The 18,140-nt window shown below is 40.8% G+C and overlaps 1 protein-coding gene across 3 annotated transcripts in view; it reads left to right on the plus strand.

Annotated features, from left to right (window-relative positions):
• TNS3 (tensin 3) overlaps positions 1-18,140 on the plus strand; it is a 197,475-nt gene that overhangs the window by 78,189 nt on the left and 101,146 nt on the right. For all 3 annotated transcript variants that reach the window (XM_062625324.1, XM_062625326.1, XM_062625325.1), the window contains exon 5: positions 13,183-13,221. In XM_062625324.1, the coding sequence (XP_062481308.1) occupies positions 13,183-13,221 (39 nt within the window). The remainder of the gene's footprint in view (positions 1-13,182; positions 13,222-18,140) is intronic.

An 18,140-nucleotide genomic window follows, 5' to 3' on the forward strand; every position in this document is an offset into this window, starting at 1 on the left:
TTGGAAATCCCTGTGTTGTGGTATCCTTCATAAATATAGGTTTTATTTTTTACATGTACAAAGTACATATAGTAGTAATTAAGCTTGCAAGTAAGTTATTACCTTCTGAAGGTTTCCATCAACTCTGTACATTCAGTAATGATTAGTAATAGTACCATAGTAATGGTGGTCTAGAATCATAGAATGGTTTGGGTTGGAAAGGACCTTAAGATCATCCAGTTCCAACCCCTTGCCATGGGCAGGGACATCTTTTATTAGACCAGGTAGCTCTAAGCCCTGTCCAACCTGCCCTTGAACACTGCCAGGGATGGGGCAGCCACAGCTTCTCTGGGCACCCCGTGCCAGTGCCTCAGCACCCTCACAGGGAAGAACTTCCTTATATCTAACTTATATTACTTCAGGTGAAGTAAAAGGGAAACAGTTTGGCAGAAAGATATACTTATGAGACCAGATGATGTAAGTGATCTTTGTGCAGTAGCTTTGGTTCTCCAAATAGCACTTGCAGTATAGAATTCTGCCAGCTTCCATAGGAAAGTGTCTCATTTGTTGATAACATTGGTAGCTTGCAGATCTTCTTGGGTAGGTGCTACAAATATCTAGGGCTTCCAGAAGTGGTGATATATAAATGATGCTGGAGACTGGTAAAAAATTCAGGAAACATGTTTTGGAGACAACACATGGCACACATATAAAATTATTTTAAAAACAGGAAACTAGATTTCAACTGGTATTTATATTCTCAGACATTCGGGTGTTGAGTGTTGAAAAGACTAATATATGGAGTGCCAAAAGTATATAGTAGTGTAACTATCAGCAAGATACTGGTATATTTTATGAATTTAGAATAATTGAAAAGGAATTACTAGCATGTATTGCAGAAGACAGAAAAATAAGGCATGGGAGCAAGACCAAATGCAATAATCAGTTATTTCTTACAAGAAGATGTTTTCTTTTTGGAGAACTCGTAAGCCAGCAAGTAGCTTAAATTCACATTTTTTCTATGAGTCTTTTCTGACTACTTACATGGGGCTCACAGCAAAGTTGTATGTAATCTTGTGTCATTCATCCCATTTCAGATCCGAGTATGTGCCTTTATTGCCTGTAATGGCATCTATATTTTCATTTGGTAATTATTTAGAGGCAGGAATGATCCTGGTGATTCATTCTCTGGACTGAGAATGTACTAAAGACTATCTAAGGGTATTGCAGGCAGCCTTGAGAATACCTGTAGCTGTAATCGTATGCACTGATTCAGATCCATGTGTATGTGCAAAGAGATTCATGGGCACCGCCTGATCTGGAAGTATCTCTTCTCATTGAAATACATTTTATCTCCAAGATAAGCATTACCCCCTGCATTGTCTGTAGAACTACCCTGTCCACAGTTTATGGGGTGTAACTATTTTTGCATTAGTTAAACACAGACAAACTGTGTAAGCACTTAGTCAGCTGATAGTCACATGGAGAGGGTGTGAATGAGGACGAAGAACATTGTACTTCTGAGAGCCTGTAGTTATTTTGGAAAAGAATAATGCATCAGCATGGTTAACCATTACTCAAAAGCCTACTGGGGTCATGGGTGTTCATAAAAGCATTATTATGTTCAAGTCTAGCCATAAAGCCCCATAACAAAGTAGATGTCATAAATGTGTTCAAGTTAAAAAATCAGCTCAGGCCTTACACTGACAACACTACAACGCAGGTTGTCAGAGGTTTGTCAAGACAATACTACTGTTATGCTTGCAAATGAAACCCAAAAAGCTATTGGTACACAAATTATCCGTGAAAACGAAGTTTATGTAGACCCAAAACCAAAGTGGACTCTGAATGTAATCAGACAAGACAAATGAAGGAAGAATCACATTTTGGAGCTGTTCAGGATGCCCTGCTGCCCTGTGGGATGAACCCTGAATTGGTTCTGTGAGGGTTTTCCAGTTGCACCTGACGCAACAATGAATGCAAAATAACAAATGCAGGCAAGTGTTGTGTTATGATATTTCAAAACACTGGAAGAAAATATTTTGGTTTTGTAACTTCAGAAAAGAAGCAGAGCTTAGTTTGCACGAATTTAGGCACTTGCTTTTGGTGCCATTGTATCAGTTGCAGGAAGATTATAATATTTTAAATAATGTAGTGTAAATCTACTAGATGGTGTGGATGGATATCAGCAGAAAAACTGGATGAACTGTAAAAGAAAGTTACCCAGACACCCAACAACAACAGCAAAACGGCACTGAAAGCCCTAACTTCACTGTCTGGGAATTGTCTGTGGAAAGAAAACAAAACAAAAAAGTGAATATAGTGGATGTCTGGATATAAAATCTTTAGCGAGATACCCACCTCTGTCAGGTTACTGTTTGCAATTTAGTCCTGAAGGGGAGGGTGGGTGTGTGGCTATGGGGATGAATCAGTGGAAATTAGGCATCCAGAAATTCAGACCAGATGCCAGGAAGCAGTATTTCATGCAGAAGGCAATGAATGTGTGAAGAAGTCTCCTAGGCAAGTGTTTTTTGTTTTTTGTTTTTTCAGATGAAGTGAGATTACGCAGGGCTAAAGTGATCTAATCAGGTCCTGGGAGATAGAGCCGCAAAGGGGCTGGTTGATCAGTCTGCTCTGAAGATGTCCCTTAACTCCTGTAGCCTGGGTGAACTCTCATAACCCTATTTGTGAAGCTGTCTGCTGCATCCATGCCAGTGCAGCATCAGAGGTCTTGGTGTACATTGGGGTCTGTAGAAGAATTTGCTCTCATGCAGTCTCTCAGGACAGCTGGTTTGCCTGTTCTTATGTAACCTCGGCTGGCAACCAAGTACTGTGCAGATGCCTGCTTGCCCCCTGCCCCTTCTAATGGCATGGGGAGGAGGAAAAAGTAAACCCCATGGACTGAGATAAGAACAGCTTAATAATGAAAATAAAGTACAATATATTACTATTACTAATCAAAAGGGAAATAGCAAGGAGAGAGAGAGAAAACTACAGAAAAAAACAAACAAACCCGAACCCACCAACAAACAGCAGTGATGCACAATACAATTGCTCACCACCCACTTGACCGATGACCCACTCACCACCAGCCTGTCCCAAGTAGTGATCAGTCCTTTCCAGCCAACTCCCCCAGTTTCTATACTGGGCATGACGTGCTGTGGTACGGAATAACCCTTTGGCTAGTTTGGGTCAGGGGTCCTGTCTCTGCTTCCTCCCAGCTTCCTGTGTCCTTCCTCACTGGCAGAGCATGAGGCTGAAAAGTCCTTGATCAGGGTAAGTGCTACTGAGCAACAACTAAACCATCAGTGTGTTATCAGCACTGTTCTCAGACTAAAGCCCAAACACAGCACTGCACCAGCTACCTGGGAGAAAATTCTGTCCTAGCCCAAAACAGGATACTTGTGCGCTGCTCAGTGGGCTGCTTCTGCACCCCTCAGTGTGGTGTTCATTGGCAGTGCTGAGCTAGGACAACTCTGTTGCTCTAGCCTCAGAAAATTCCTAATGTTAACAGAAGGACACATGGTTGTACCTGTAATACGATTTTTCTACTACTCTGGCTGTACATACTCATCTGTAGTGAGGTGTTGTCCTGCTGACACGTGTACTTGTCAAGGAGGACTGATGAACCATACCTTCCTTTGTGTTGATACAAAAGAGAGCCTAAAAGTGCTGCCCTTCTTGAATGGTACTAGGATGTTGTTAGCTTGCTGGACCATAGTGATGCTTCTTGGGAGGCCCTCAAACTTGTCATTGACATTGCATAGATTAAGCTATTGTAGTATAATTGGTTTTGCAGCAAGTTTATTTAGAACTAAGGCAAACCTTTCAAATAGTTGTTTTATACCAGCATGTAATACCATCTCAATTGAATATTTTGGGGGTTTTGTGCTTTAGTCATCTGTGCTTTTTTTCTTTGAAGTGATGGGGGCAGAAAATCACTCCAGAGGAAAGTGCTTGCTATTCCTGTATGTACTGTATTTTAAAACTCTCTCTAAAAGTCAACAGTTTTGTTTTCACTCTGAAAAATACCATAAGAATGAATTCTGGAAGAATTTTGTTTTGCTGTACAAATCCCAGTAGATGTAGGTAATTGCTGTCTTTTACTGCCTCGGACCATGTGTGTTTAACTTGGCAATGTTTCTGTATGGCTGTTTGTTCAGATGTACGTATCTATTTAGTGTTCCCTGAGGTTTCTGAAGCTAAACACATCCAGTGCCCCAGGGCTTTGTTCTAGATTTTGCTCTGGGAACTCGTGTCCCCTGTTTTGTAGCTTCGTCTCAGGGCATGTCTCTGCGTATGATGGAGGAATACCTGTTTGTCCCACCACAAGGCTTTCGGTTAGCTTCTTGTCCTGGGATCCTGTTTTTTCCACGTTTTACTCTTCCTCTTAAGTTAGGATGTGGTATAGAGCTGGGACATTTAAAGGCATCATCTCATGACTCCAGCCAAACTTCATTCTTTGAAGTCTGGGAATTTGAAAACCAGTCTCTATCTCATGTTCTGTGGGAAGACTGGAAATAGGAAAGGATATATCTTGACCATATTTTCTTGACCTGTTTCTTGTGTGCTAATTCTCCCTCTTGAGAACAGACTGATTTTATGAAGTTTGTAAGCAGATGCTTAAATTTTCTTATAATCAATCAGCATAAGTATTTGCTGAAGTCTTCTGCCAAGTCAGGTGTGATCCAGCTTTATGTCTTTGCCTAGCAAATAGTCTATGTATCCTTAATTCAACCTGCAAGATATTTCTGCTATCCTTAAGCCAAAAAGACATTTTCTTTACATAATACAGTTTGATTCTTTGCTAGTCTGAAATGACGCTTCAAAGAAACCAGTGTCCTAGGCAGATGGCTCTGCCTTTTCCCAGGTTCAGTAAGGTGAATTTATGTATGGATTTTATTCAGCACACGTAGCTGTAGTGTGCTACTTGCATGGTGGTAAAGCTAGATCAAACAATTTATTACTTTCACATTCTGGTCATTTATTTATAGAGAAATAACAGATTTACAACATGCGTGTAGCATTTTACAATTTATAAACCACCAAAATTGTTCCAGTCACAGAAGATACAAACATTTCTGTGACTCTTTGTCCTGCTGCGTTTCTTCAAGGCTGTATTTTTTCTCTTCTTTTTTTCTATGCATTTGTGTCTGAGAAAGTGCAGTTCTTCCCTTGACCCTGCTCTTCCTTTTTCTTTAGGTTAAGCTGTTACTGGTTGAAGAGGATTAGAAGAAGGCTCCCGATTGCCCCAAAATCCATAGTCCCTTGTGAAACCCTAATCTTTTTCTTTCTTAGTTTCTTTAATAGTCTAGGAAATACAAATATGATTACAGTAGAATGCATAGAAATAAAAAGCTAAATACTGTAAATATGAAATACTGTAAAAACCGTGACTAGCAGCACTATAGAAGGGAGACTGACAGTAATCACAGCAATAAAAAATAATAATGAGTGTTGCTTTTGGTCGTGGGTTGCATGTGCAACTTGGATTGTGAAGACAGGCTGGGGCTGTTCAGCCTGGAGAAGAGAAGCTGTGTGGAGACCTCAGAACAGCTTCCAGTGTCTGAAGGGGGCTACAAGGATGCTGGAGAGGGACTCTTCATCAGGGACTGTAGTGATAGGACAAGGGTGATGGGTTCAAACTGAAACAGGGGAAGTTCAGGTTAGATATGAGGCAGAAGTTCTTCCCTGTGAGGGTGCTGAGGCACTGGGACAGGGTGCCCAGAGAAGTGGTGAATGCTCCATTCCTGGCAGTGTTCAAAGCCAGGCTGGACAGAGCCTTGGGCGACCTATCTAGTGTGAGGCATCCCTGTCCGTGGCAGGGTTTTGGAACTGGATGATCATAAGGTCCTTTCCAACCCAAACCATTCTGTGATTCTATGAACTTCCTATCTACCTATTTATAGGTATGTATATATAGAGAGACAAATGTTGGTAGGTATTTTCAGTTTGGAGACTTAAAGCACAGGCTGTATTGGCTCTCTGAAAGACTCTACTGATTTTGTCACTTGGGTACTTCTTGGACTGTTTTGTGAATAAACCGTGCACTTACTTGGGGCAGCCTTGTTGAGGTTCTAACGCTGGACTCTGGCTCTTGCAGTGGATGGGCATTAAGGCAGATACTGTATGAGTATCCAGTGAGACAGATTCTCATGAGAGAAACGTATGGTGCACTGGCATATAACAGTTTCTTGTGTGTGTTTTTGGAGCGAGAAGAAAGACCCTTCCTTCTTTTGTGTAAGGTTGAGGAAAAGAGATTTTGGAGATCCTCCTGTTTGTAAAATGCCCTAAGTTAGATACAATACCACTGTATTCAGCGGTGTGATGAATAAAACCTTCAGATTCAACCAGAACTGTAAGCTATTGAGGGACATGAGGACTTGAAATTGCTTTTTATGGGCATAAACCTTGCATTGTTTAAGTAGCAGTAGTGCTTTGCTGGAGTGTTGTGTATTTGGCAGTTAATTTGTCGGGGCTTTCCAAAACTGAGAAAGTATTTTCAAGTATGCTGGTGTTTTCAGATAAGAACTCTCATTTAGACATACTGTTTCAGAGAGCTGGCTGTGTTGTGCAAGACCCAGCTGGGACACATACAATTTATTTGTTTCTTTGCTGATTTTCTTTTGAAAATAAATCTAGCTGTTGTCAAGGGGGAAAGAGGCTAAGATGTGAGAGAAGGAAGGAAATGGAACGATTTCTGCTTTTCTTTTTTCAGCACCAAAATACGGATAAGTTGTGTTTTCATGGCAGATGGGAACTTTCCACTACAAGATCTTAGAATATGTTAGGAGAGTTGGGGTTTTTTGTTTGTTTGTTCCTCCCATGCCCTCTCCTGTTTTGGCTGATTTGGGGAAGAACCTCTTTACCAGTCCCATCTATTTTCTGGCTATCTCTCATCCTTTCTGTACAGGTACAGGAGACCTCTAATCCGTGCTGGTAGTTTGTTCCTTTGGGAGAGGAAAACATCTGTGGTACTCTATTGCATTTGCTTGCTTGGGCCCTCCCTGTCTGGTAATGTTGTAAGATTTGTTGGACTTTGCAAATGAAGCATGTTTTCAGATAGGGATTATACCAATATAAATAGGCCTGGAACCCTGTAAGGATAACATAGTTCCCTGAGGAATGTGTATCTAATTAGTCTTGGAGAGGTCATATCTGATACAGAGAAAGCAGAAGTCAAAGTCTCTCAAAGATGTATGCAATGGACAAAATTAGGATTTTTTTTTTTTGTAACTGTTGTTTAAAGAAGTAGCAAAATGAGACATTTTAAACAAAGATATTATGGTTTTGCACTCATTTTAGCATGACATCATTTCAACCCACTTTATAAACCTGTGGTTAAACAGATTAACTCAGGAGGGACCGTAGCTAGCACTCTATTTGCAGTTTAGATTGTCAGACTGTACCACAGTGCAGAGGGCTAGTGCAAATTCCAATAAAAATCAAGTTTTAGGATCTTGGTTCCTGCTGGCTGGTTTAACCCCTTTTAGCTACACCCAAGTTCTGCCCAAGATTCTTGGCCTTTGCTTTTGAACTCTCTTGGAGCAAATCCAGTGATGTGATAAAGGAAAGAACTTTATCTCTGGTTACTGGTTTATAGTTATCAGGAAAACCTCACCATTTCTGATTCTAGGATTCTTCTGTTTCATTGGAATTGGAGTTCTTCAGAGAGCTGAAGAACAACATTCATGATGTAGCTCAGGACTGTGACTTTGCAAGATCAAATGTCACAGCATGGAAGAAATCCAGACTTAGAGGTGGCAAAGATCTGTGAACAATAAATTTTTGCATCTCGGGATAACTGCATTTCTTGCTACTTGGGAAAGGCTTCTTCAGTGACTTAATTTGAAACAACTTTGTTGCTTTGTCTTGGGAAATAGGGATTTGCATATAAATAAATATACAAAATTCTGAAATACCTCTTGAAGGTATCTGACTTTCCATTTCAGGTGCTAATTTTGGATTTTGTTTCATGAGGCATTAATGTGAAGAGGACAGAAAGGAGTTGTGCATGGGTCAGGACTTTAGAAACATGGCTTAGATCTTACTGTACTCAGTCACAGGTTTGTTCCAAGAAACTCATGGAGAGTTAATCAAGCTTCAGCTGATCTTTACACCTTGAAGTGGGTACATGTAGTGTTAGCTTGATTTCAGCAAATAACAAATCCTGAAGCTGAGAGATTAATAAAATGGTGCTAAAATATCACTGTTGGAATTCGGGTTTGGATTCAGAGAGCTCCTGGCTGTGTTTGTGCTGTCTTTCCCTGTAACAACTTTATCACAGAAATAGGTGAGAAAAATAATGTAATGTGTTAGCAAGCTTTTCTGATTGACTTTACTTATGCTTGCAGTATGATCATACTATATATGATCAAATCTTTGCATTTTATTAATAATCATGAGCCAAGCCCATCAGCAGTATCTCGTCTGTAGCTGTCTTTGGAATTTAGAGTGCTTTTTTTTTTCTTCTTTCTTCCACACTTAGCTTCAGAAGTGCTTTAGGATAATCCAGGAGGAGGGTTGTTTCCACCAGCCCAAAGTATTTGTTGCTCTGAAGTGAGGGTGGAAATAGTGTATAGATGCACTGAATCTCAATGCTGATTTTGCTGTATCTATTCTTTTCTTTTTGAGAACAGAATTGTATCTTATTTATTAAAATACTCTGATGATTCCAAAGTGCTCACTCAGTTTCTGTTGTGTTTGGCAGGCCTTCCTTTAAGGCTGCTGTTTTCAGCCTGCCCCAAAATGCTCAATTTGAGGAAGAAAACAGCACACTTGGGAGCTGTTCTGTCTGGCATGAAGTGTTGAGGATACAGGATACTTGATGTCTCCAGGACAAAAGAATTAGATACTTAAACCACACAACTGGAGATGCTCTGTTTAAAAAAGAAATAAAAGAAGTTGTATATGACTGAAGGTCCTGAACCCCACATTAAGATCCCAATAACATCCCTTTTTATTCCACAGTTTGGATTTACATTTTGAATTTTGTCATGTTACAAGTTGTATCCTTGAGAGCGCAGGTATTTGAAGGTGTACTCAGTGTCCTTTAGTTCGTTTCCTTAGTGAGGGGGATTTATGATCAGAGTGTTTTGGGGGGTGGGATAACTGACAGATGTCAAAAGGATAAAACTAGGCAGAGAAATTTCTCTGTGTGTGCGTATGTGTGTGTATATTTATATACACACACATACACATACACAAAGATGCATATAAACTATTTCCATGAGCTTACCATTTAGGCTTCTGACAGTCATTTATACAACAGTCAAGGTTTCCTAACATCACTGTAACTTTATGCTATTTAGAGGATATCAGTGGGTTCATTTTGCTGCTCTTTTCACCCCTTCTCATCAATTCTGTAACATGATCAGCTGTGAACTAGAATGAACGGGCTTTTTAGCAGCTCATGTGTATATATTGGATGAAGGTTCCTCCTCCTGCACATCCTTTATGCTACACACAACCTGTGGCAGGCATGCCAGTGTTTCTTACTTGAGGAAACTGTAAATTAGGAAAAAAGTGATTAATTATATCCAAATGCTTTTCCAAAAGCAATGTGATAGTGTTTGAGATGTAGTCTTTGAATGCACCTTTGGTAGCAACTGGCACATGTTTTGAAGATCGTTCTTCCTCTGAAAAACCACCTCCTTCTTGCAAAAAGAAAATAAAAAGTAGTGAGGATAAAAAGGAAAGGTGCATCTGGGAGTGAAAAAAAGGGATTGCAATTTAAATGCCAGGTAACAAATCACCTGTTGTGAAACGAAGAGGAGAGAGGGGAAGCACTGTAGTGTCTGTTCCAGCAAGTGAGGCCAGATTTTATTTCCTTAGTGCCAGATATTATGCCATTTGTTGACGTTTTTTCTTGTTTGAGTTAACATTTATCTGCTGCTGACTGGTTACTCATTAACTGATGTGACTGGTGTTGCAGTCGTATGAAGGAAAATTACCCACAGATTCACTGGAGTTGGAATTCTTCATCAAAGTAATTATTTTCAGTCTTCTTCTGTCAATGTGGGACTCTTCCAAACTAAGACTCGGTTCAGGAAGTGGTGCACCAGGAACGTGTTTCCATATTAACCATGTATGCAAGAACAGGTAGTTTGTCTTTCCAATATTTGCTTGGCTATGGGCAGACTGCTGTGTCTATATGCATGTGTGTGTATGTGCCGGGCACTGCTTGGGTAACTGTCTGAAAATGAGGCAAGGCATTCCCATGTTCTGGTATTGCTTCTTAATACGTGAACATGCAGAAGCTAAATGTACTTTGTGTGGAACTAAGCAATATTAGTTCATTCAGAGTAAAGATAAGTATTGCAAGCTGGTTGCAGTGCCTTTCTTTAGATTAGCTGTAGCTTCAGTTGGGGGATCAGAAGTCTTTCTGAAGTTGTATTTTTGTGCAGTTGATACACAGGGTGTGTGACTTTTTAAACCAATGAATGAGACATTTATACTCCATTTTCTGTCTCTGCATTGATACTGGATTGAAGTCCTGAAATCTTGCTTTCCAGCTCTGTACTCTTGAAATGCTGATCTTGTTTGGGTACGTCTGAAACCCTTTTCAGTCAGGAAGGAGCTAGAGTCACTCATATATCCTCGCCTTAGGTCACCTAGACCTCGTGATAGCCTCTTATCTATGAACACGTCAACTATTTTGCTTCTAACCTGTGTCGGGATTAACAGCAGAAGAATTTGCTGCAACTGCTTATGGAACTAAAATTGGGATGCATAGAGATCTTGGCTGTTTTGCTGCTTCTGGGAAGAAATATGCTATTTGTGTATATGGAGCAGGAAAAAAATGTCAGTGCACATTGGGTAGTTCAGTGTGTCTTGCATTGAGTTTTGTAGCTTGAAAACAGTAGCAGTGCATCCAAGTCTTTGGTTGCATAATGCATTTGGAGTGCTCTGCAGTTCAGTGACAGTTAAACATAGTGGTACGTGGCAGTGTGCATAGGGATTGCTGTGTCCATAAGAATGGGCATTATGTGACTTCTTGGTAGCCCTAGAACAGAACCGTCTAACATCAGTGTTGATCTTCGTAAAAAGCAAGCACGAAAGACACACAACCAGAAGAAGATGGAGTCTTGTCTGTGAACTCAGGTGGCTGTGTGTAGCTGTTCTAAGCATTGTGAAGCTCAGAGGAGACAAAATCAAGTGTTGCTACTAACATGAGCTCTTATCTTTTTACAGCCCCGAGACAGTGTGAGTTGCCTGAAAAAAGATTCCACAGATCTGCCAAAAAAGAGCTGTAACTGTCTGCTGAAATTCTTTTCCAGTGGATGTCCAAGTGCTTGATTCCTCGAGGGTTTTAACAGTGGAGGGAAGGGAGAGCGCAGGGATGACATTATGTGCTCCAGTGCTGACAGTTTTATTCCCCAGTGGTTCTTACCGTTAATTATATGAACATGTAATATCAGTTCATCTCTGCCTGCAAATTGCTTTTGGTGTTTCCATGAATTCCCTCTTATTATAGGCAGTGAGAGGAAAGTAATTACTGAAATGTCAGGTTTCATCTGTTTTAACCTTAGGTGTTGCTAATGAGAGCACTAGCATAACCTAATTTTTAGTTAAATACCAGGTAATGGCATGGTCAGGACACCTGGGGACAGTCTTTCCTCCATAGATGCAGTATTTGCTGCTCATGGTGATGGTGCAGGATTCTTCCTGCCACTGACTGCTCTGCCTGGCGGTTTGACGCTTTGGCTTGAAAAGAGGATTGGTGCTTGTAATAGGAAGTTTTACATGCTGTGTCAGGCAGGAGGTCACAGGGGCAGATGTCTTTGCTTTCAACAGTGGGAATGCTATCATAGCAGCTTAGTTAACATCTTCCATGTGTTTGGTATGGTGTTGGCTTGGATAGATTAGTGAATCATAAGTGGCAGTCATGAAAGGAGCTGCAAGTCCATTGAGGAATCGGAGGATGCAGCAGACAACCCTCAAGGGTTCGTATCTGTCCTGTTTTCTTTAGGGATAGTATGGAGATCACGAGGAGGCTGGGAGATGAAAATCAATGTGCTTCCTCTTTTATTTTTTTCCTCTTGTATTTTTTTTCCTCTTTCTATAAGTACTGTGTGATTTAAGAAGTGTTGAGAATCTGATATATATCTGTTTTCACAAGCAATTATGGAGGCCAACACCATCCATTCCATGCTAGTGGTTAAAAAAGCTGTTCCTGAGTGTTTAGACCAGAGTGGTCCTGGTATAGTCAGGTCTATCTCTTTTTCTTTGTGCTGCCTACAGGACTGAAGTTTCTCTTTGCTCTTGCAGCTTGCTCTGTTGCATGGACTACATCATCTTTTTATTATTCTAAGGGTTATAAATGGCACATCAGGCCCCTTCTGCTCAGTAATCAACTCTGCTCAAAGCTCCATCCAGCACTGGCAGGGATGGGGCAACCACAACAGTTTTCATTTGGGTTAACCTCAAGGTGCTTGTTAAAGTGAACATGCACAATGATTGTCACTGAAACTCAGCTGAGTGGTGTCAGTTGATGAACCACAGTCCCCTGACTCTATGTGCAAGGTCTGAGAGTACTTGTCATATGAGACTAGAAAGAAGCTTTTCCCTAGATCATAATTTAATCCAAATCAGTAATTATTTTCCTTCCTTTCTTGGAGTTCTGAATATTCAAATGAGGTTGGTTGTATTGTATTGATTTGGGTTTTTTTTTGCCTTTGGTGTGGTTTACACAGAACATGTTCTCCATAATGTAACTTGCAGCCAAGCCTCTGAAATTGTGAGTCCACGGAATGTGTTGTGCTTACTCTGCTCAGCCCACACCCCATAAAAAAATCCAGAACAAGGGAAAGGTATTGGGAATTGCTGAAGTTCCGGAGTACTAAAAAAGCAGAAGACTTACTTAGTATAAAACTTGTATTAGAAGTATGCTGCAAAGGATGGAGGGGGTGAGAAAGCACTCCCTGTTTCCCTGCAGTATGTGACCTGAGGAAAGGCATTACTCTTCAGCTTGTTTCACTGACAGCAGCATGAGAGGGGGGCACTGAGTTAACATTAAGCTGATGGCAACTTTTCAGTGAGCTCATAGAAAGTAATACAGCTGGGAGCAGCTCTGGACACTCACGTTCTGCACCTGGTCTGGTTAGTGCCCCTTTGATTCCGCCTGAGGGAGCTCAGTCAATGGGATTGGGTCATCTCCAAAGGAATTACCCTTTTTCCTTATTTTATTATTTTTTATTCCAGGTGGTGACACCCTGCTTTTTTCCAAGTAACTACGAACTGGTAAGTATTTTGACATTACTGATACCCATCAGGTTTTATTAGGTTATAGGTTAGGTTATTCCCGTAGCCTCATATAATCTCATGTTATTTCAGTGCTGTGCCATCCCCCTTCCCTGTGAGGGCTTGGCAAATCAAAGGTCTATTCCTGAAGCTTGTTACTGTGTCCTGGCCCATGCAGAAATCTGGTTGTTTAATTGAGGGTTTTGCAAGGCTAAGGATTAACTGGGCAAAATGTTTTCTGCTCTTTAGGATTCTTCTTAAACTGAGCTGGGTGACTTGCCTGTGATGCAGCAAACGTGCTGTTGTCTGTATTAGACTATCTGCACTTGTTTGCGTATTCTAAATGAAAAAAGACATTAATTGTTTCAACATGCTGCTGTCTCCTGTTGATTTGAAAGTACAACTAGTGGACAGCTTGGTTGGGGTATATTATCTTTGTTCGTGGTGGAAGAGACAAGTTATAATCCTAGAATCCCAGACTGGTTTGGGTTGGAAGGGACCTTAAAGCTCATCCAGTTCAACCCCCTGCCATGGGCAGGGACACCTTCTGCTAGACCGGGTTGCTCTAAGCCCTGTCCAACCTGGCCTTCACACTGCCAGGGATGAGGCAGCCACAGCTTCTCTGGGCACCCTGTGCCAGCGCCTCAGCACCCTCACAGGGAAGAATTTTTTTCCTAGTGTCTAATCTCAGTCTCCCCTCTGTCAGTTTAAAGCCATTTCCCCTTTTCCTATCACTGTGTGTCACTAAGTTAACCCACGCTTGCTCAGGATAGGAAAATGGTAAGCCTTTTCTGGCTTGTGTGACTGAATTTGGTTATTTTAGCTCCAAGAGGAGTGTGAATGAGGCCTGGAGGTTGGGGTGTAAGAGTTATTTATTGAACCACTGTTGCCACCTGCTAGTGTCATTACTAGGACACATCAACCAACAGCTGATGCCCAAGCATCAGACAAGAACTCTGGGTATTGTAGGTATGTGATGCAGCCACTGGTAATTAGGAATCCCGCAACCCGCTTCTGGCTTGCTGTGTGAATTGGCCAAGTCACTTTGCAAGTCTTTGTGTCTTGATTTCCCTGATAGAAAAACATAATGGTAATGGTAATTGCCTAATATGAACTACAAAAGTAAGAAGGTGCTATAAAAGTGTTGGTTCATGCTTTTCTTAATTATTATCACTTAAAAGAAAGGCTGGAAACCTTTCTGTTTGAATCGGTGATTAATGGTATTATGAGGAATGTGGATATCAACCCATGGGATGTATCTCCTAATTTTGAGCCAGTAATTTTATGAATTAACCCACGTCAGAGTCTGAGGATCCTGTATGACATTACTGCTAAAAGTATAAATAGAAAAGAAATCCTTCCTTATGTCTGTAGCTTCACAGTGTTAGATGTGTACTAGCAACTGTGGTTGCTATTTCCTTTGTGTTGTTCACAGAACCTGAATATTGATTCTGACGTAGAAAATTTGTTGTTGTGATTTGGGAACAATTTCAAACATCCAGCAACCTGGGGGATTTGTTACCAGTCATCACTGTTAATGATTCTGGCTTAATTTGGTTTATATGAGTTGTGAATATGGGGCATTGCTGCTGATGTGGGCCTGAGTGACGTTGTGACCTCCTGACAATTGGACAGTCTGGATGGCAAAAGTGGCCTAACCTGTTTTAGTTTACTAGCAGGGATGTAGCCAGGTGTATGTTCAGCCCCTGAATAAAACATTTACTAGTTTTAGGCAAAAGGGTGGAATTCTGTTTAAATTTCTTGCAGGAAGAGCTGCAGGTGAAATATTTTCACTGTATGGTGTGTGATAAGTTGTTATTACTGAGAGTGAGATGGAGCAATCTGTTTTGCTTCTGATGTGAAATGTGGCTTCATTTTTAGATTAGGAGTCTGCCTTGTGTTCAAGTAAATTGTTTAGTGAAGATTTTTGTTGCTCTGAAGGAGGATAATCTGTGACCATATTGGCTGTTAGCAGTTTCACAACTACTTTGAGTACAAAATATTGAGAATATGAAGAGTAAGTAGTTGAGATCTTTAGATAACTCTATTGAAATCAACCACATCACAATTTGTTGCTGAACTGTGAAATTACTCCCATTCATTCCAGCCAAGGAGTTTCAACATCTTAGTTCTCACATGGATAAACTACATGTACATGCACTCTAAGTTAGTGCTACATATTTTAGCCAATGTAATGGTTGTCTCTATTGCTCTCGTTGAGGTGTTTTATAGCAGGAACTGTAGTTAAACTCTCTGGCATTTTTGTTGGGAGACTGTTGAAGCCTGGTGAAACTCAGATGCTTGTTTTCATCAGAATGCAGGGTTTACTGATTATTTTCAGCTTGGATGTCTGTTTCCAAAGAGGCCCTTGCTTCCAATTTCTCATGAGCTATGTATCTTGAAGCTTTGTAATGACATCAGGACCCTCATATATCAGCCCAATGCAGCTGTTAAGAGTTTCAGGTGCTAAAATATAAACCAGCTGCTGTGCTGACCGGAGCAAGGGGGATGATGTTATTCCAGCTCTGTTAATTCAAGTCATATGTTTAGCGAAAATGAATTATTGTGGTGTACTTCGCTTCATTTCATGAAGAGGCAGTGGGTTATTTGTGACAGTGGACATTGATGCATCGTAGCGTGACCCAAAGATTTTAAAAAGGGGGAAGAAAGGGTGATGTAAAAGTGCCATGGAGACTTTATTTAATCTAAGAGCTGACTTACAATAGTTCCTCTCTAACAGCCTCTGTAACAGTTCTCTTCAAACTGATAAAAGTCAAAGATGGCAAGTGTTTAAACAGCCTTTTCTGGAATTGTTAAGTCTTATTTTGAAAGATGGTGAATTACCCAGTTGGTCTTATTCCTTAAAATCAACATTTTTTAATGTAACAATAAAATTGCTAACATGTATGGGCATTTTTCTTAACTAAGTCATTTTTTCTAGTGCTGCAAAGAAAAGGAAGAGAAGGCTAAGGCCCTCACCTTAAAGCTCCAAATACTTTTCATTTCATGTATTCCTCTAAAAGGCCAACCGAAGGATATTGTTTTTGAGGTAATTTTTAGATTCCAGGATTTACTCTAGTGCAGTTTCAGGTGCTTCAAGAGGGCAGTAAGTTTGTCTCCTTTACTATTTTTTCCTTTCCTTCCTTCATGATAGTGTATCTTTGAAAAGAATAAAGGAAATAAAAACTTGATTCCTCAGAGGCCCCCTCACACATCCGGCCAAATGTCTTGCAGTAACGAAATGTGGTGTGAAGGCCCAAACCTCCTTGCATAGATGGATTCTTATCTTCAGATTACTCCCTTGGTTGAATGGCCTTTATCATTGCATGACTTGATGACTTGTCTGTCAGTTTTAAGGCCGGTTTAGTAATGATCTTTACCAGAGAATTTTCTGCTCTAACCTTTATAACCTTTTTTCTTTCCACCCCGACCTTCTATTCCCCCCCCCGCCATGTTACCAAGGAATTCTGCAAACCTGGGATGTTGCCATTAAAACACCACATTTCATAACCAGCTGTTCTAATGTTGAAAGATTAAGTGGACACCCAGCTACTCACATTTTGTTGTACCATCACTTCAAACTAAAGTTTGTTTGGCTATTTTGCTGATTCTGAGCTGAAAGTTGAGTTATTTTGATAGAAATTGGGAAGGGTGGGGAGGTGGTTCTGCTTTTGTTGTTTTGTTTAACTCCATTTTCCTGAAGTATGCAAGCTGCTTTTCTGCTTGTGAAGGGAAAAATCAGACTCCCATTCAGGCCCCTCCTAACAAACCAAAAACTGGATTTGGAACAGTGAGTCAGACTTCTTTGGCCCATCTCAAAAGAGGAGGGGAACAGAATGAATTTGACTGTGGGAGAAAAGGGGGATTTTTTTTCTCCCATATGAAGACAGGCTGAAAAAGTTGGGGCTGTTCAGCCTGGAGAAGAGAAGCTGCGTGGAGACCTCAGAACAGCTTCCAGTGTCTGAAGGGGGCTGCAAGGATGCTGGAGAGGGACTCTTCATCAGGGGCTGTACCAATAGGACAAGGGATGATGGGTTCAAACTAAAACAGGAAGTTCAGGTTAGATATGAAGCAGAAGTTCTTCCCTGTGAGGGTGCTGAGGTGCTGGCACAGGGTGCCCAGAGAAGCTGTGGCTGCCCCATCCCTGGCAGTGTTCAAAGCCAGGTTGAATGGGACTTGGGGCAGCCTGGTTTAGTGTGAGGTGTCCCTGCCTATGGCAGGGAGTTGGAACTTTCCAACCCAAACCATTCTGTGATTCTATGATTTTTGTGAGGCTGGTTTCTTGAGGGTTTAAAAAAAAAAAAAGAAAAAAAAAATTACTTATTAGGAGAGTGGGAAAATACCTCAAAAAAATTGCTTCAGAATGAGCCTTGTGGAGTCGTAAAGGCCTCATTCTAATTGCATATCCCATTTTTCCATGAAAGCTATGGTAGTTTACACATACCTTAATGTGTCCACCCCAGTGCCAGCATTTCTCAAATTAAAAGTGAATTTTTGTGACAGTGTGTTGTGATACAAAGAAATACAAACCCAAATCCCCAATTATATATGGGGAAAGACAGGAAGAAACCAGAAAACCTTAAGACTACTCAGTACTCTAATACTGTAATATTGTTTGAAAGAAAATTAGGCCTTTTTATCAAAACCCCTCACATTCCTTTTTGCATGGAGCCTGTTGAGTGCTCCACGGATGCTTTGTCTGAGAAAGATCAGTAGATAGGATAACATGTATTTTTATCCTCACTGCATTCATTTACTTTTTAAACACATCTTCCCAGAAAACCCAAGAAGTGAGGCAGTCAGTTCCCATGGAGCACAGTCCATCTGGTTTTAATGTGAGCCTGCCAGAGACTTCTTGAAGAATCTGAGGCTGAATTACTGTTTGTGCTGTTGGACATGTAGATGAAGGATTGCATTCT

Source organism: Pezoporus occidentalis, unplaced genomic scaffold (genome assembly GCF_034315485.1).
Source record: "Pezoporus occidentalis ecotype Australia unplaced genomic scaffold, CSIRO_AGI_Poc_V1 ctg28, whole genome shotgun sequence".
Lineage (NCBI taxonomy): Eukaryota > Metazoa > Chordata > Aves > Psittaciformes > Psittacidae > Pezoporus > Pezoporus occidentalis.